The sequence below is a fragment of the Manduca sexta genome, chromosome 25 (genome assembly GCF_014839805.1).
Source record: "Manduca sexta isolate Smith_Timp_Sample1 chromosome 25, JHU_Msex_v1.0, whole genome shotgun sequence".
NCBI lineage: Eukaryota > Metazoa > Arthropoda > Insecta > Lepidoptera > Sphingidae > Manduca > Manduca sexta.
The window spans coordinates 13,228,912-13,246,210 of record NC_051139.1 but is presented as its reverse complement, the minus strand read 5'-3'; the positions used below and the strand labels follow the sequence as shown (position 1 = coordinate 13,246,210).

At 32.3% G+C, this 17,299-nt stretch overlaps 2 protein-coding genes across 5 annotated transcripts in view; one reads left to right on the top strand and one right to left on the bottom strand.

Annotated features, from left to right (window-relative positions):
* LOC115449893 (monocarboxylate transporter 9) overlaps nt 1-5,353 on the bottom strand; it is a 37,905-nt gene extending 32,552 nt beyond the window's left edge. Inside the window, exon 1 of one of the 2 annotated variants that reach the window (XM_030177783.2) lies at nt 5,107-5,353. In XM_030177783.2, the coding sequence (XP_030033643.1) occupies nt 5,107-5,208 (102 nt within the window). In that variant the 5' untranslated portion in view covers nt 5,209-5,353. The remainder of the gene's footprint in view (nt 1-5,106) is intronic. The other variant, XM_030177784.2, reaches the window with a different exon arrangement.
* LOC115448648 (solute carrier family 12 member 6) overlaps nt 1-17,299 on the top strand; it is a 601,928-nt gene that overhangs the window by 202,914 nt on the left and 381,715 nt on the right. The gene's annotated exons all lie outside the window — the stretch shown is intronic.

The following is a 17,299-nucleotide window of genomic DNA, read 5'->3' as shown; positions in this document are numbered from 1 at the left end:
ATAGCGTCTCCTCCGATATGTATTACTTTTTAGCGCGTTGTCGGTGCGTATACACCTACGCAGTGAATATACGTTCGTCTTTATAACAACGGTGGAAAGGCCAATTTACTTAATTCGATGCACCCAAAATGGCGCGCTGACCGAATTTTTAGAAGCTATCTTTTCGAAATTTATAATAAATATAATAAAAATTAAACATCATATTTGTGGAAGATGTTATCTTTACTTTGATTGTTTTAATTATTTTTAACCGACTTCAAAAAAAAGGAGGAGGTTATCAATACGACGTGATTTTTTTTTTTTTTGTATGTTTGTTACCTCAGAACTCGCTCATTTATGAACCGATTTGGAAAATTCTTTTTTTATTCGAAAGAATTTCTCTCCAGATTCGTCCCATAAAATTTTTTCAAGATCGCTTCGGTAGTTTGGTTTTAAAATTAAAAAAACTAGAATAATTATGTCGTCCAAGAAAACGAAATCGCGAATTTAGCTTTCCTGTGACGTATTTAGTTATGTTTTTGCATTGAGTTTGGTTGACTGTACTTCTCCCATACTTATACATATAGCATAACATCTTTTCCCCGTGTCAGGGGTAGGCAGCAATTTTAATTAGGCACCGACTCCAAAATTGGTATCCAATATATACTTGTTATGTGAAATTATTTTTGGTTTTGAGTGGTTTTTGAAGGCGGTTTAATTTTTTGTTAAAATTATTTTTTATCGTGTAGATATTGTTCCGTTAAATTTTATACAAAAATTCCAATAAAATTGTTGATTCCGTGAGACTCTTTATTAAGTATCTACGCACAATTTTAATTTGAAGCCAACATTATTAAACAAATAATTTAATAAGGAATGTCTTAGTAGATAAAAAATCACAGAATGATCTAAAATAGATTTTTTATGCAAATTATTCGTAACTTTTTGCGTATTTCCGTCCGTTACTCGTGCGCTTCCAAGTATTAAGGAATTACTGAAGCGTGAGAGCCTGAGGGGCTTTAAGCAACATTAAGTTTTATACGTAATTGGAATCAGAATATTTTCTGTGTTTGTTGAAACTAGTTTAAAAATTTCGCAAAAATAAAACGCTTATGCCAATTATCTAAATGTAATTCAGCAGTTTGTGTTGATTTTTATTGATTCTATATATCATTCCTATTATTTGTTTTACATGAACAGGTCTTATAACATATTATAACAAATATATTTCACAGTATAACATAATACATAACATTTCAAGACAATTTGCTGGTGGGTATAATAAATTTGTTTAATATAATCTAATAAAACTTATAGAGGCGGTTTAATGTCCTTTTTATTTAAAATCAGATTATTTTAATTGTCAAATGAATTGGATTTCTTTACATATTTATCAATTAACAATAAAATGTTTTTATACTAGCCAAGGACAGCTAACAGTTTTAATGAAGTCATTTATATTGCATTGTCTAAAGGATTAATTATTTTGATTGTGTTATTCATGGAATATAATGAAATATACAAACATTAAGGAAGTCAGCAGTGCCGATGGGTCAATACAGCCCGATTCTGCCGGCTCCCTTTTGTGTTATCTAATTATTATTAAAACGTTTTGTAGACCGCATTTATGCATACATATATATATGTGGCGGGTCCCTTTCGAAAAAATGTCCTCTTTGCCAATGGAAGTCAGTACTTTGATTGACTTCAATTATTGTTCATTTAATTGCAGTAGATTTTAATTATTAGATAGTCGTTTTTATGAATTCTAAATAAACCGGATCGTCGAAATAAAGGATATGATATAAATTCTAAATCAATATTAGCGGAAGCCAATTAATCATGTATGTGTTAACTTAAAATTACTTTATAATGAATTATGTTATTATATTAGCTTAGGACTAATCCGATTGATTTATTATATCAGGTATTATTAACATAATTTTCAAATAATATATATTTTTTTATTGAATAATAAATAGAAATAAGTTCTGATTTAGTCCTCGCGCAAACACTGGGATTTTGTTGAGATGAATACCATTATGATGCTGACAATTGCTTTAGTATTGAAGTAAGAAGTGTCGCATCTGGCAACAAGCTGATAGGATCTATGTGTCACCTTATTTGGCTTTTTATAGTTATCTACATAATTAGGTGAACGAATTCAAAACTTCAAACTATACAATTTTGTGTTCTTATCAACATATTTTCGAAAAAAAAATTTTTTTTCTTAATTGCACTTGTATTAATTATGTGATTTTAAGTTGTGTGTTACTAATTTTGAGGCATAATGTACCTACCGTTTAATTAAGTTAATTTCGTGAATAATCTTTTTAGGTAAACACCGCATAGATACAGATATGTGCAAAACACGCCATGCTTTACCTGTTGCTCTTCATTTAGTAAAAACCCACGCATAATCTCTCCGACACATTTAAATCAAGAACAAATATTGACACGTATTTACTGTCACAAATCTCGTAGCAACTAAAATGAATTTCTTAAATAAAGTAGAACTTTGGAGGATTTTGAAATAAAGCTTTTTACGGATTTTATTGCGGTTTTTTGTTTAATAATTTTCTGCCGACGTTTCGAAGAATTTGCAGCTTTCATGGTCCCGGGGTGCACTGAGGTGTTGTTGAAAAGTCAAAGTTACAATATCTACCGAACTTGTACAATTATACAATTGTTAGCTGTTAACGGTTCGATCTACGCAGAAGCTCTCAGTGTCTTGAAGTCTGGCAGATTTTTGAGGACTTGTCGGATATGCTAGCATCATTTACACCAGTTTTCAATAAGTGATCCCAATGATTTTAATCCGATTTCGAGAATGAACCAATTAAAATAACTCATTTGTTACCATGTCAAAAAATACTTTTTCTGATTCGTAATTTTTTAAATTGATTGAAAAACCGATTAGAATCCTTTATTGAAAGCGGCGGTTAGTTAGTGAAGGTGTAGATTTTATTACCATGTCAATAGATGTGTGAAAAGTTTCTAAAAAGGCGTATAATCCGTGTTGGAATTTTTTGCCCGCTCTCGTTTGTCATGGAAAGGGAAGCGCGAACAGTGAAAGCAGTCTCTTTATTTTTATTTCCCTAATTACCCTCCCAAGTGTCCCTGAATCAACCAATGTATTGCGAACATTATTTATGGTTTCGGACAGGCCGGCATAATTGTATCGACTGGCGAGAGATAGTTAATCACTTCTCGTCAACCGTTTTTATGTCTGGATGCCATTGCACTTACCATCAGTAGAGTGGAGACACTTTGACATAACAGTAAAAACAAAACTTTTCATAATCTTTATAAGACACAAATATAGATATATTATTAAAATATTTTAGAAATATCGTAATAAAATTAAATGATTAATGTTTATAAAGATTGTAAGTTTTTTATGTTTAATTTGCATTTTTTTTTTTTTATATATGTTGGCTGAATAAAACAATTCCAATGTGATACGTCTTAGGTTAGCGAAAATGCTTAAAACTCTTTATGTGCAGGACTGGCTGTTGTTTTCTTTTTATAAAAATGAAAATTGAATGGGATAGTTTATTTTTTAAATATAGAACGTCCATGTAGAGCGATGGCAAAAATGTATATTGGGATTTAATTTTGCAGGTCAGTGAATACTTTGGAACTGTAAAACATAGATTTATGCTTGTCTTTTGCTTTTAAAATTCGTCTAGATTTTAATATTAGGTACTATTATTTACTATTGCCATGTTTGATTGTAATTTATAATGTAGAAAAATAAAACTTCGTCACTATCATAGCTTCATGCAAAACTGTCTTAATACTTGTGGTTGTTTATAGTGGAAATTGCCACTCCAGTTTTTTATGCTAGAAACTAGATTTCTTCATTTAGAGCATTTGAATAACTAATTTTAATGCAAAAAAATATTCGCCAGATTAGTGGCGCTTTTAAAACGTACCGTGGGCTGTGGTGAAACGGTAAAATTTTACGTAGCTATAAAAACATAGTGCAGTAAACTTATAATTTCTTATGTTTACGCGAATGTCAGACATTGAAATACAACTGTTTCATTGATTTTATCATGTTTTTTATAATATTATTTCTTAGCGACGTTTCAAAAACTGCAGCTTTCATGCTCGCGGTGGGTCGGAGGTGTTTGCCCCAAAAGTCAAAGTTTCAAACAATTGTTGGAAAACGTTTGGAATCCGGTAGAAAGTATTTGAATATCTGTCCTATGTAAGGTAAAAGTATTTTTTTTATAAAGGCATTTCGTTGACGCGTTTTGTTTTCAAGAGTATAATAGATAATAATTAAGATATCAGTGCAAACTATAGTCAAAATTAAAAAAATATACCGCATTTCTGGTTTAACAAAACGTGTTATGAAATGTATTCAATTAATTTTTAAAATATTAAAATTCAATACCCATTACGAGACTATTCCGCCCTCACACATGGTGGGTGTAACACCTGTAAGCCAAGATCGAGAGCGGCACGCATTTTATAACACCAAGCGGTGAAGCTTGGCGAGGCTTTGGGACTCATTAATCTTAACTCACAAGAAGATTAATCAAATAGGATAGGGAGAAGTAGGAAATATATTTTTCCATTTATCTCCATAGCAAACCGGAAGACAAAATAATTAACTACAAAAAATATAATAATCGCATTCTTGACAAAGCTAATCATCGATACGGTTAAAAATTAGTTGATTAATGATTATTGATATTTTTTCCGCTTCTTAGTTTCGTAAGCCTATAATTATAGACCGATGTAATTTTTTTTCAAAATTTCAAAAAATAGGAGTTTATTTTCAGAAAATTATATTAGGATTTTAATAAATATTAAATAAAATATTCTTTTCAATAAGAGAAATTCCCTGTTGCGTTATTTCTTATCAGCATATGTTATATACACTCAGTTAGTTTCCCCATAAATAACGTAAAAAATTTATCATTACTAAAAAAACCTATTTATACTAATTATAATTAAAGCCGATTTTTAATCCCCTAATATCTACAACTACTATTCCGATTCTGAAAACCCTTGCACAAATAAGATTCTCTATACTATTCCTGAGTGCAACATTTTTTTTTTATCCCGATAACGAATACCGGCTACTATCCAAATATATTGAGAAGTACTTACAAATATAACAGAGAGTCCGACGCACACAGCATAACCCCATCCTCCTTCAGGAGGTACCAGCTCATATTTTTCATCACTGCACTCTTGTTTTTTCACACTCATTTTAACACAAACAAACCCTCTTGTGGAGTAACGTCTTTATATATCACTTCTGTTGGGGTCCATAAATCCTCTGTTATCTCTATGCACGGATGCTGTTTGCCTAAAGACTTAAATTATATCACCTTAATTAAGATACGCTTATAATTGCAAACAGTGTGCTCGGATTTCCCGCAAACAATTGACAAACATGTTTATGTTGCTAACATGGTATTGTAGCGAGAGCCAGTCGCGGTATAAATAATTATTTTTTACATTTTTTTATCGTCACGTCACGACTAGACAGTCGGAAGCAGATGACCCATATGAGCAATGAAGTTATTCGATCTTAAAAATCGAATTTAACACGTACGGCTCGACGCGCGGTCTCTTGTACCCAATCGACACCTATGAAGCGATAGTAATGCCGTGTTGGTTTTTGCCTGTTTTTTGTTACAACACATGTCTCAGATACATGTTAATTGAGTTTTAATCATTTGATATGAAAATACGCTCACTTTGCGTTCGGACTTATGTTGAAATTATGCAACGAATGCGTTTATTTAGAACTATTTAGTTTTTTGTAAAATATTTATGGTCTAAGTTGTGTTTTAAGCTATAATTCTGGCAAAATTTTCCTATAATTTTAGCTGACAGCGTGTTCATTAGCTTTGCATTCAATTAGTCATATTTTATTTATACTTCTAATTTATGTATGCATGCTATTCATTTTTATGATTAAATACTATTTTTCATCAAAAGGAAATTAAAGTTGCTAACACTATTAATATAGGTATAAAATTACACTGACATCCGAACAGTCCATTTAAATTGAAAGTCTGCATTTCCGTAGCTGCACCTTTCTTGGTATAGTCGACACAGCGTACTTTTCCACGGTTAATTAGTTCAATAAACATTATTGAACATCAGTATAGTACGTGAACGATTGCGTTATAATTCATGCCTTGTCTTTATTGGATGATGTCGAAAATCAATTGCTACAAGTGGAATTAATGAACTTTTCAATAAAATTATTGTAATTTTATTTGATATTTCGTAGTCTACCCTTTTAAGAGCATCATTAGAGCTGTAGGCAGGTAACAATCGTGTAGATTTTTGTTATGATTTTGTCAGGGTTGGATTTGGATGTTAAGCTAACAGCAAAAATTATATTTGTAAAACTGTCTTATGCCGAATCACAGCAAATAAAATAAAATAATTGCGATATTTGATATCATTCGAAATTACAAAGTCGCTTCAGCACATCCAAACATCTCAATATCTCCAACTTTCACATTTGAATCTTATTGTACATAGTAATGGTGATAGTATAGTGAAATCAAACCAAAATATAGTAATATTTTGTTATAAATCTTCCTTCTAACATAAATGTGAAAGTTTGTGAAAATGTTTGCACGTTCGTTTGAAGCAACCGCAGAAACAGCTGAACGGATTTGGATGAAATTCGACACACATATAAACAATGTCCTCAATTAACACATAGGCTACTTTTTCGTTTCCATGAGAAATAATAGAATTTTTATACAGACGGCTGTGACGTAGCACAGGTAAGTGCTTTATGGATTTTTGTAGCGGGAAAGGCTTGTTACACGTACGAACCTAGTTAAATTATAAATAAATTGTTCACCCTTTCATCATGGCACGGATACTCACGACGAAAAATGAGTATACTAATTGCGCCTCTGCCTACCCACTCTGAGATAGACCCAAGCCTATGTACAACTAAATAAGATATGAAATTATTATATACTATTTTTTAATTATTAATTAACATCATAAAATATATTTTTTATTTTAAAAATTCCGCTAAGATATAATTTCTAGAAATTTTACTGCTGCAGATAATATCAAGATAAATTGTAAATGGAAAATCTTAACAAATAAACATGATGGACGTAATCCGCGTTACAAGATAACTATCTGTTATTCCTATTTTATCTGTGTAATATAAAATTATTACATATTATGTCAGTTGTATAAAAAGTGCTAAAGATACATAAGTCAGGTTATTTTTTAATCATATTCAGTTAAAAGAGCGATTCATATTTGAGATAATGTATATATATCTTATTTTTGCAGTTTATATATATTAGTATAATCTGAAATGCACGCGGAATATATATTTTATAGATGTATGCTTAAATCTAACTAAATGTCAATAGAGAGAATTCCTTAGATCAGGTTATGATAGCGAAGTGAACGAAGAATAAATTATAACATCTAAACGTAAAAAAATATCTGTAGGTATTATTAGGAAATGCTGCCTATCCGCCATTTTAACCGACGAAAAAAATGGAGAAGGTTCTTAATTCGACACGTATTTTTCTTTTTATGTTCCACCGCGCTTAACCATTTACAAAGTAGATCAATTTTCAATAAACCATTCTAGTCGCTTTTTCAATCTATGGCAAAAATGAACCAATCAGAACAGCGTTTTTTTGACATGCATGCAAATGAGTTATTATGATTGGTTCATTCTCGGTATTGAATTGGAGATTGAAATTAAGATCGTTTATCTAAAACGACTGTATATTATATAAATTACTGGTCGCAGCTCTGCCTACCCTCTCAGGGATAATGATGTGACGTGTGTCTAAACTATAAACTGCCTTCGCAAGTATTTCATTAATTTTATGTTTTTACTATTATTTTTTTGTAATATGTCACTATAGTGTGCCAGTAATGATTCCATTATTTTCTTTCTTTTCTTTTCGTGTACCCTAAGTAATGCCTTTCTTATTTTTCTATATCATAGGATGGAATATTTCATGACACATATCTTCCACTAAACTCAATGAAAACAACAGCAATTACAGAATGCACAAAACGTTATCAAATCCACATTTGTGACAGTTACCGCATGAGACAAATATTTGTGAAGATAAAACATACGTTGAAAATCTTTGTTTGCGCTTTTGTGTTTTCAATAGCAATGAATGGGTATGATTTTGTGTTAATTATGTTTGTGTTTGTCTATCTAGTTGTGATTAGTGTGGGACGTTATTGGCTTAGTGATACTGTAAACTGTGGGGTTCAGGGTGGATTCCTAACTAGGGTGATTAAAAATATACGTGAGAACATTTCTAAAACGTACTTGGGACCCCTCTCTGTCGTAGCTTTTTTATTTATTTGAAGGTTTTATAGCTTAGCGACTATATAGCATAATAAAAATACTATAGATACATAAAATGACTTCATCTTAAAACTAGCCTATACAGGGTCATTTTGTTAATAAATGAAACCACATACTCGTCTTCACCTTTGCTGACATTGTGCCAAAATCATCCATTAATAACAAATATTTTCACCAAAAATTCAAACTTTAGTATTCTTATTTTTTTATCATTGTGTAGTTTAATGCGAATATGACGTGTGCGTGAGTGTATTTCTGACTGTAAGTGTGATATTGCCTCTGCGACGAATTCTCGTAGAGTGGTAGTAGTATTAGGGTGCGTAAAATTAAGAAATATAAACATAAGAATCATTATGCTTAACATGTATTTGAAAATGCATCAGTACTTATTTTTCCAAATTAATACAGAAACACAAAGCCTTCGCCCTGCACGCCAGTGTCAAACCAAATTTGAAATTGAACGAGGATGTTCCCAACTTCAAACGATTTTTGATTCATTCAGCGACGCTTTATTAATGAATTTTGTTTGACCCAGTTAGTAAATCCAATTTTATTGTTCGTGAAATTAGTTTAATCTCCTTGATCATATTATTGTACTTATTCAGTCTATTGTTTACAGGTACTATAACAGCTTCCTTGTAGTAGCAGCGTATACAAAATGAGGAATGGGGTTCGGTATCAAATCAGGTTGATCAACAGTTTGTGTGAGTTTTTTTTTTTTTGGTTGTATAAGGGTACGGCAAATTAACCCCACTGCATTTGATGGTAAATGGAATGGAACGAGAGATGATTATCCCTCGACAGTCGACACAATTATGCCGGTCTGTTTGAACCGGATATACACAGGCTGATCCCGTAACGCGACTCACTTAGGGATATAAAATATATCCTCCCACCAGCAAAATTTAATTTAATTGCGAAATATTTTTTCAGATTACATAACTCAGACGGGTTAATGTCTAGCTGGTTACTCGTAAAAATTACACCAAATTGCTTTATTAATATTAGTAAAAAGTATGTTGCGCCACATTGTAACATGCGATCGTTTAACCTAAACATGTTTTTGTAACTCGCGTTCTCTGCGCATACTCATCATTCCCACAAGTACTACATGTAAACTATAATATTCACCGTTTTATATATTTATCGATTTTTTACGTACTTTAGCTCATGGGCGCCGGGAGGGGGATGCAAGTTGGTGCACGTGCACCCGGCCCAGAAGTAAATCACAAAAAATATAAATCACTGAATAAATCTGCAACAATGGGCACTATTGTCCACAGAGGTTTTTGTATAAAAATATTTTCAAAAACCCGCGCATTTTGAATTTGAAAAAAAAAATATATTATGTAGGAAATATAGTGCGAAGGTGGAGATGAACCTCTCTAAAACTAATATTGGCGGCGCCCATGCTTAAGGTCTGTGATATCTGAATAAGGGCCTGTTTCACAAGTTTAAATTTTTTGTTTTACAGTTATTGCATTAAACGACTAATGTAGATAGTACTCATTAAGTATATTACCATTAATTTCCGAGCATAAATTAGAATCTAACTTTTATATTTAGTCGGCTTATACATTTATGTGACGAGCATTTCCTTAGCTCAAAAGAAAATATTTCTAACCTTTAGTCTAATTGTTATCATATATTTTTAAAAGATAATATAGCCTTTGTTTAAATATTAGCATTCAAATCATCGTCTATTTAAGCTTTTGCTATAGAAATTCTTTATTTTATATATAGCGATTTTAATGAATAATTCAAGACTATAATTTCAATAATATCTCGCTGTATGTAACCGGATTTTCAATTATTTGCATTGATAGTATATGACTGAATAATGTTTATATATTCTGAATAATATGAATTATGTACTGAATAATCTTAATCATAATGATATTGTTGAAAGGCTATAACGTATATTTACTCTAAATATCTATATCTAATGACAGTGTGTATATTTGTGATACCTGAGGTCTAATGTCGATTCCCAATCGAGAAATTTAAACGTTTCGGAAAAATTACGTCAGTCGTAATAAAAATATGTTACAAAATATAAACTATGCTGACTGTTCATAATAAAAACAAGCGTGTTCTTTGTCTATATAAATCAAATGTATTGTTCGCAACATGAAACAGAATTGCGGAGGTAAATGAAAAACAAAAACTTTTTCACTGCGTTGCGCCTTTGTTGTAATTGAATTTTATATTCGTTCCCATTTGTTTCCTTTGAAACGGAATTTGATAATAGAAATTGCATTGTTTCTCCCTGGATGGAAATAAAGGCTGAAACAAGATATTGAATTAATGAAACCCTCCTAGCTGAATTTTCGGCCACGGCGGCCAATCTCAATGGAGATCAGTTAGGTACGCAGGAGATTTTATAGTGCACAAGTGTGTGCACAATACACAGGTGCACTCTCTATTCCTTCACTCTCATAATCCGGTAAGACGGCAATCCGACATGACTGGAGAAAAATCAGGCGCGAGACCAACGGTTTTACGTGCTTTCCGAGGCACGGAGGTATCACATCGCCAACTTCCTGACTCCGAGCTGCGCCTGAGTAGATTCTGACTGTAATTTTTAAAATAAAAAACACCCAATCGCAATAATTATTGGGCTGACAAAACAAGATATTAATACTTGATTAAAACACCTGTATGTAACGTAGGACAAATATACTTTTTTTTTAAATGGATACGGCATAGTGACCCTTCTCCCTAATAGTGAGTGGAGTGGGGTCCAATAGAATGTCGACTGACGAGAGATGATTACCCCTCGATGGTCGACACAATTATGCCGGCTGTTGGAGCCAGATATACATAGGTTGATTCCGGAACGCAACACACTTACCTGAGCCACTATGGCGGGTTTTAACATCTTATGTACGGTAGTCGCTATACTGGCGGATATAAAATATATCCTAACACGTCACGTCTTGTCACGTGTTGCATTTTCACGGGCAAAACACTGGGCCTATTTTATTTAATGTAAGTGCGGCGTAAACCTAAACCATAAGGAAGGGTATATGCAATTTTTTATTCCGGAAAAATACATAGCGGGAATTTTAACTGATTTTATTTTCACGTGGGCAGAGCTCTATTATATATTGAAACTGGTATTAATGTATATATTATGCTATTAACAAAGAAGAGTGATTTTTTTTGTCACTGTTACTCGAAATATATTTTAAAATAGAATCTTATGTAAAAAAAACCTATTATTGGCCTCCTAGCTTATCAGTTTCCGTTGTGAGTTAAATATATTTATGAATGCGTAGTTTTTTTACTAAGCGATCTGTGGAGAAGTGATTAAAAGTAATATTTATTATGCAATGCTATTACTAATGTGTTTTTATATTAACAAAACAACGCCTTCTTAATAGGTTGTGGTTGGATTTGATTTCTAGAACATTTAGATAATTCTTTTTTAAGTAAAAAAAATATATGAAATTCGCGGTACTGGGACAAATGAGGAATTCCCGGTAACCGGAAATATTGGAAACTATGATAAAATATTTATATTTTTATCTTGATATGCTATAAGATATATTAAAATTTGTTGAAAAGAACACACGTATACTTACATATTATAATTATATAATATATATAATTACAGATAAAAAATTTAATACAATAAATATATACGAAAAATAAGTATCTATAAATATAACGTTTAAGATCATTATAGATGCATTGGTTTTTTATAAAAAAAAACTGTAATTGGAGATAATAAATCAACCACAAGCAAAATATAAACTAAAAACTTCAATATTATTATTATGTAAATACCTATAGATAAAAATCTTCATGCAATTAATATCAACGAAAATAAGTATCTATAAATATAGAGTTTATAAGCATTAACGATGCATTGAATTTTAATAAGTTTTGATTGGAGTTAATTATTTACAAAAAATTAAAATAAAAAATAAAAAACTTTAAACTCCGACAACATGACGTCTATTTTTATGTGCCCTCTATTTCATGATAGGATTCTAACTATTAACTGGAATTGCACAATACCTATTGGGCAGAAATTTATATAATTTTCAACAACGTTTATCTATTTATCGGTTTGCGACAACCGAGAATTCCGGACGCTAAATTCCTGACACTACGCAATAGCAATATCCTTAAATTTGTGTGGGAAAAATATCGGGAAAAAATTATGTCGCTGAGAAGTTTTTTAAATTAAATACTTTTTTATTAATACTCATTTCACCACAAACTTGTTTCTACTTTTGCAATAGAAATAGACAGGGTAAGATAGAATTCTGCAAGATGCGCCGAGCCGATTCCGTCACATAATGTGATGTGATTACAATATTGAGTAGTAAGCACATATGGAATTATACCAGTATTATAATGTGTCCCACTGCTGGGTACGCCTCTCCTAAACTACCGAGAGGGATTAAGTTAAGACTTAACTCGCAATAGGCCAACTTGGTGGACTAAGGTCCATCAGGTTGGCCTAGTGCGAGTTAGCAGATTTCACACTCTCAAATTCTAATGTAGAATTCTTTACTTTGTTTCCTCATGATATCTACCTTCACCGTTAAAGCGACCGATTATAATTGATAAACAATGTAAGAACGTGGTAAAGTCAAAGGTGTGTGCCTTGGGTTTTGACCCTGGGGACCTTGTCTCAAGAGACTATTTCGAGCTCAGAAAAGCCATCGTCGCTTATAGACTTTTGCCCGCCACTCTGCGTAAAAAGGTATTTCGGGATAAACTATTTTTTTCGAAATAAGAAATCTACTTATAGCATTCAGATGTAATGTACCTTACTAATAGTGAAAGAATTTTCAAAATCGGTTCAGTAGTTCTAGAGTTTAGCCGCTACAAACAAACTCACAAACTTTTCTTCTTACTAATATTTGTATAGATCCGGGCAATCGTTTTTTTTAAACCAAAACTAACATTTTTGATTACTTGATTCGGTAACCGCATACTCTATTTTGCATTTTAAGAACATTCAATGAAACTAGATATCTTCTGTGATACGTATGTATATTTATAATAGGTACGTATAGATATAACAATATCGTGACGTTCAAATTCCTGTAAAATTAATTTGTTTTAAACTAGTCTTGTTAACACGTTTCTTACGTATTATTACAAAGATATTGCACAATGTGTTTAAACGTTACGACCTCTTCAATCTATGAGGCTTATAAAATATTGTATTAATAATCTCGTCCGATTGGTTGTACATGTTTAAGAATAGTTAAAATATTTATGGTTGGACGGCCCTTGGAATTTTTCCGTCTAATAAATTATAAATATTATGTTACATATTCTTCCTAATATATTACTAGTTAAGCACAGTTGCTTATACAGGGTCATTTTGGTATTGCGTTACTAAATGAAACATATAGTCGTCTTCACCTTTGCTGACATTTTGCCAAAAACTATCAATGAATAATGAATATTTTCACCAAAAATCCTGGTTTTAGTTTTCTGATTTTTGATCATTTTGTAGTTTAATGCGAATATGGCGAGTATGTGAGTGTATTTCTGACTGAAAGTATGATGTTGTCGCTGCGAAGAATTCTCTTAGAGTAGTAGTAGTGGCATTAGGGCGCGTGAAATTAAAAATACTTTTTATAAATATTTATTTTGTTTGAAACTTAACCTTTTTATTTTACTTCTAAGACTCAAGTAACTTATTGTAAAGTTTTATTTCCAAGTAGATAAGTAAGTGGTTTCATTTAGTAACGCGATGTCAAAATGACCTAGTATTTAAGCATTTGTCCCCTATAGACTGAAAAAATCTGGCAATCCTAGACAGTGCACACAATACAGGACTGATATTATTGTAAAACATATTTTCTCTTGTATTTAATGCATTTTAAGTCATACCCTACAAGGCTACACTATTATATGAACTTGAAATTTGAATGAAATGAATGAATTGAATGAAATTTCCGTGCTTTCCGGCGTTTTTGCCATGCCTATTGTAATCAAATCTAACAGCTCATGTGATAGGTCCCTTTCATTTAATTTTATCCGTGGTGCTTTATAACTAGCTTATCTAGTTGTAAACGTCCCTATCCTTGAGGTTAAATCGCCTCCTTACATCATGATTTTGTCACCCGCATTGCTCTGGAGGGAAGTGGACAATTAATATTTCCAACTCCTCCCTATCTTTCTGTTTGATTAATTTCGTTGCGGGATAATGACATATTAGTTTACCCTGAGACTCGCCGAGCTTCACTGCTCGGTGTCATAAAATGCGTGCCACTGCTGATCCTGGCTTACAGGAGTTGTAGTGGTGGGTGTGAGGGCGGGAAAGTCTCTAGCAAAAATATTGTATGAACAGTAGCTAATTTAGTCTATAAATATCTTTATATTTATTTCAGTGTTATTTATGTTTTAATATAATCAAAATTTACGTCTATAATTATAGCACTCGTTTAGATTTTTCTAGACGTCGACGAATGTCATAAAACGTGCTAAGTGTTTAACCGCATTATATAATCGACAATTTAGAGTACCGTATATTATGATGCAAAGACAGAATAATAAAGTATACGGTGAGTTCGGGCATTACCTAATCACGGGGTAGTTCGTTGTTACAAGGTAACAGCTCAGCTGGCACGACGAAATTTCCTAATACGAACAACAAAGACCAAAATTACACTTGCCCATGTATTACTTTTAGTAACAAATTAGCAGTGATCTTAAACGGGATTACCGGAGGATTCTGTATTGCCCGAACTCACGAAATATGCTAGACCACCGCCACCTACATATTATATTCTACCACCAATTATGGTAGAATATACTTTATTTAAATGAATGTAATGTTATTTAAATGAATGAATTATCTATTCGCCGGGATAGCCATCGTACACAAAGTATAAAACTCGCTATAGTGACCCTGGTAATCAAGTACGAACAGGAGGCTTATTATCTATAACAGTGTAAACTCTTAACGGTTTGATATGTTATCTTTGTGAAATTAGCGTGGAATGTCTGTATGCCAATTTCTATTGTCATAATCACGATGAGGTGCATTACGTGCTTGGTACGAACTTTCATAATAACGTGTGGCGTATAGAATAAGTTTCCTTAGCGAAATAGTGTTGTGGCGCGGGATTGATGGAGTAGATGGATTTAACTTAACATTGAAAGCCTTATTCTCTATGCTACTTGGTATTTTACTGCAAGGGCTTCAAGCAGGTCATAGCCAAAATACAAAATACACTTTCAGGTAAGCCCTCTGTCTAAGCCTTAATCAGCATAAGAAAAATAAGTGTACAATACATATTCAATACATAATTTATTTTGCGGAACACTTTCAGGGCGCGGGTGCTAGTCACTCTTGATGTATTTTTATCTTTATTGCATCATATTTCATAGCGTTCGCACTGATTAGTGATCACCCTCAAAATAGCAGCGCCAAATAGACAGATAGTTAAGATAAACGATTTTAAATTAATTCAAACTCTAAACTATCAGATAGAATTGAGCATAGGTTTTTTCCGTAAATGTATTTGACATTAAAGAAATATTTATACCTAAAGGGCCACACGTGCGACCAGAAATATTCCATCCAATGATATAAAAAATAAGAATGGAATTATCACTGACACAATACTATAGTTAGGGGCGAGTGGGCAACGTATCAAATAGCGGACCCTGCTCGCCCCCATCCACCCAACTTGAAACACTACACCCCAATACTCGATAATAAAGAATTTCCCCTTGTCGAATCATAAGCAAAGAAAAAAAAAATACTATAGTTATAACGTCAAATATATAGCACATTGTCGAATCATTTGCAAAGAAAAAAAATATAGATACATAATATATACAAAATAATAATAGTAAAAAAAAAAACATAAATTTAATGAAATACTTACGAAGTCAAGTTATATTATAATTTACACACATCACGCCATTATTCCTGGAGGGGTAGGCAGAGGCGCAACCAGGGCTCCCGCTTTTCGTCAATTGTCGACTTCTTCGATCGGAAAATCTCAAAATTTTTAGTTTGGTACTCACGCATCATAATATGCAATTATATTTTTAAATGTATAAAAACCTCCTTACATTTTAACTAAATTTATATTAAGTTTATTATAGGTACGCAAAATCAGATGTATTGGGTCGTCTATTTACACCTCTTATCATCCGCATAGGATACAAGAATGAGCTTGGAGAATTTTAACCCTGAAATATCCTTTCCGAATATTACCATCCCCTCTCTTTTTAGATTGATATAAACCCGGCGAAATTAGAAGGCATGGCTGCTCTTACGATTTACGACCCAATCCTATTGCATAACTATAAATTAGTATTTACTAATAACACTGTCAATAAAATGTTAAAACACTACCCAGGCCATATTTCATTCCGTTGTTTTAATTGGCCAGCATGATTTTTAACACAATTAATTCCTTTATCATTTTTATATGTCGCTGAGATATTGCGTAATTTGTTATTATGTAAAAGGACGTGGCAGTGACGAAGACTCTGCATAACTTGGATCCTACCGGCTTCCCTATCGTCATTTATGTAAAATCTAATTATTATTAGAATGATTTGCTGAAGGCTTTTATGTATATTATACCTATATATGTCTGTCCTTTTTGGTAAACTCTTCGGCACTAGTAGGTAGTCAAATGCCATTTTTTATTCCGGATATTTGCCCTCAAGGAATATTATTATATATATATTATTATATATATATTTAAATAGATGGCGATTTTTACCTATGGCTCTTGGAATTTCTAAAATGTTTAGGCATTTTTGCGGGAAATGCTTTCCACGCATACAAAGCCACGGGAAACACCTCGTCGGAAATGTTATAAAAATATTAATATAAGATGAGACTAGATACGAACTGAGAAAATAGTGCGAGTTGGGCAAGCAAGACGCTTCGCAGAAGCAGCGGTAGGAGTAAGCCAGTATCTCAGACATTTTGTAAACGGACAAGGCAAATAATAACAT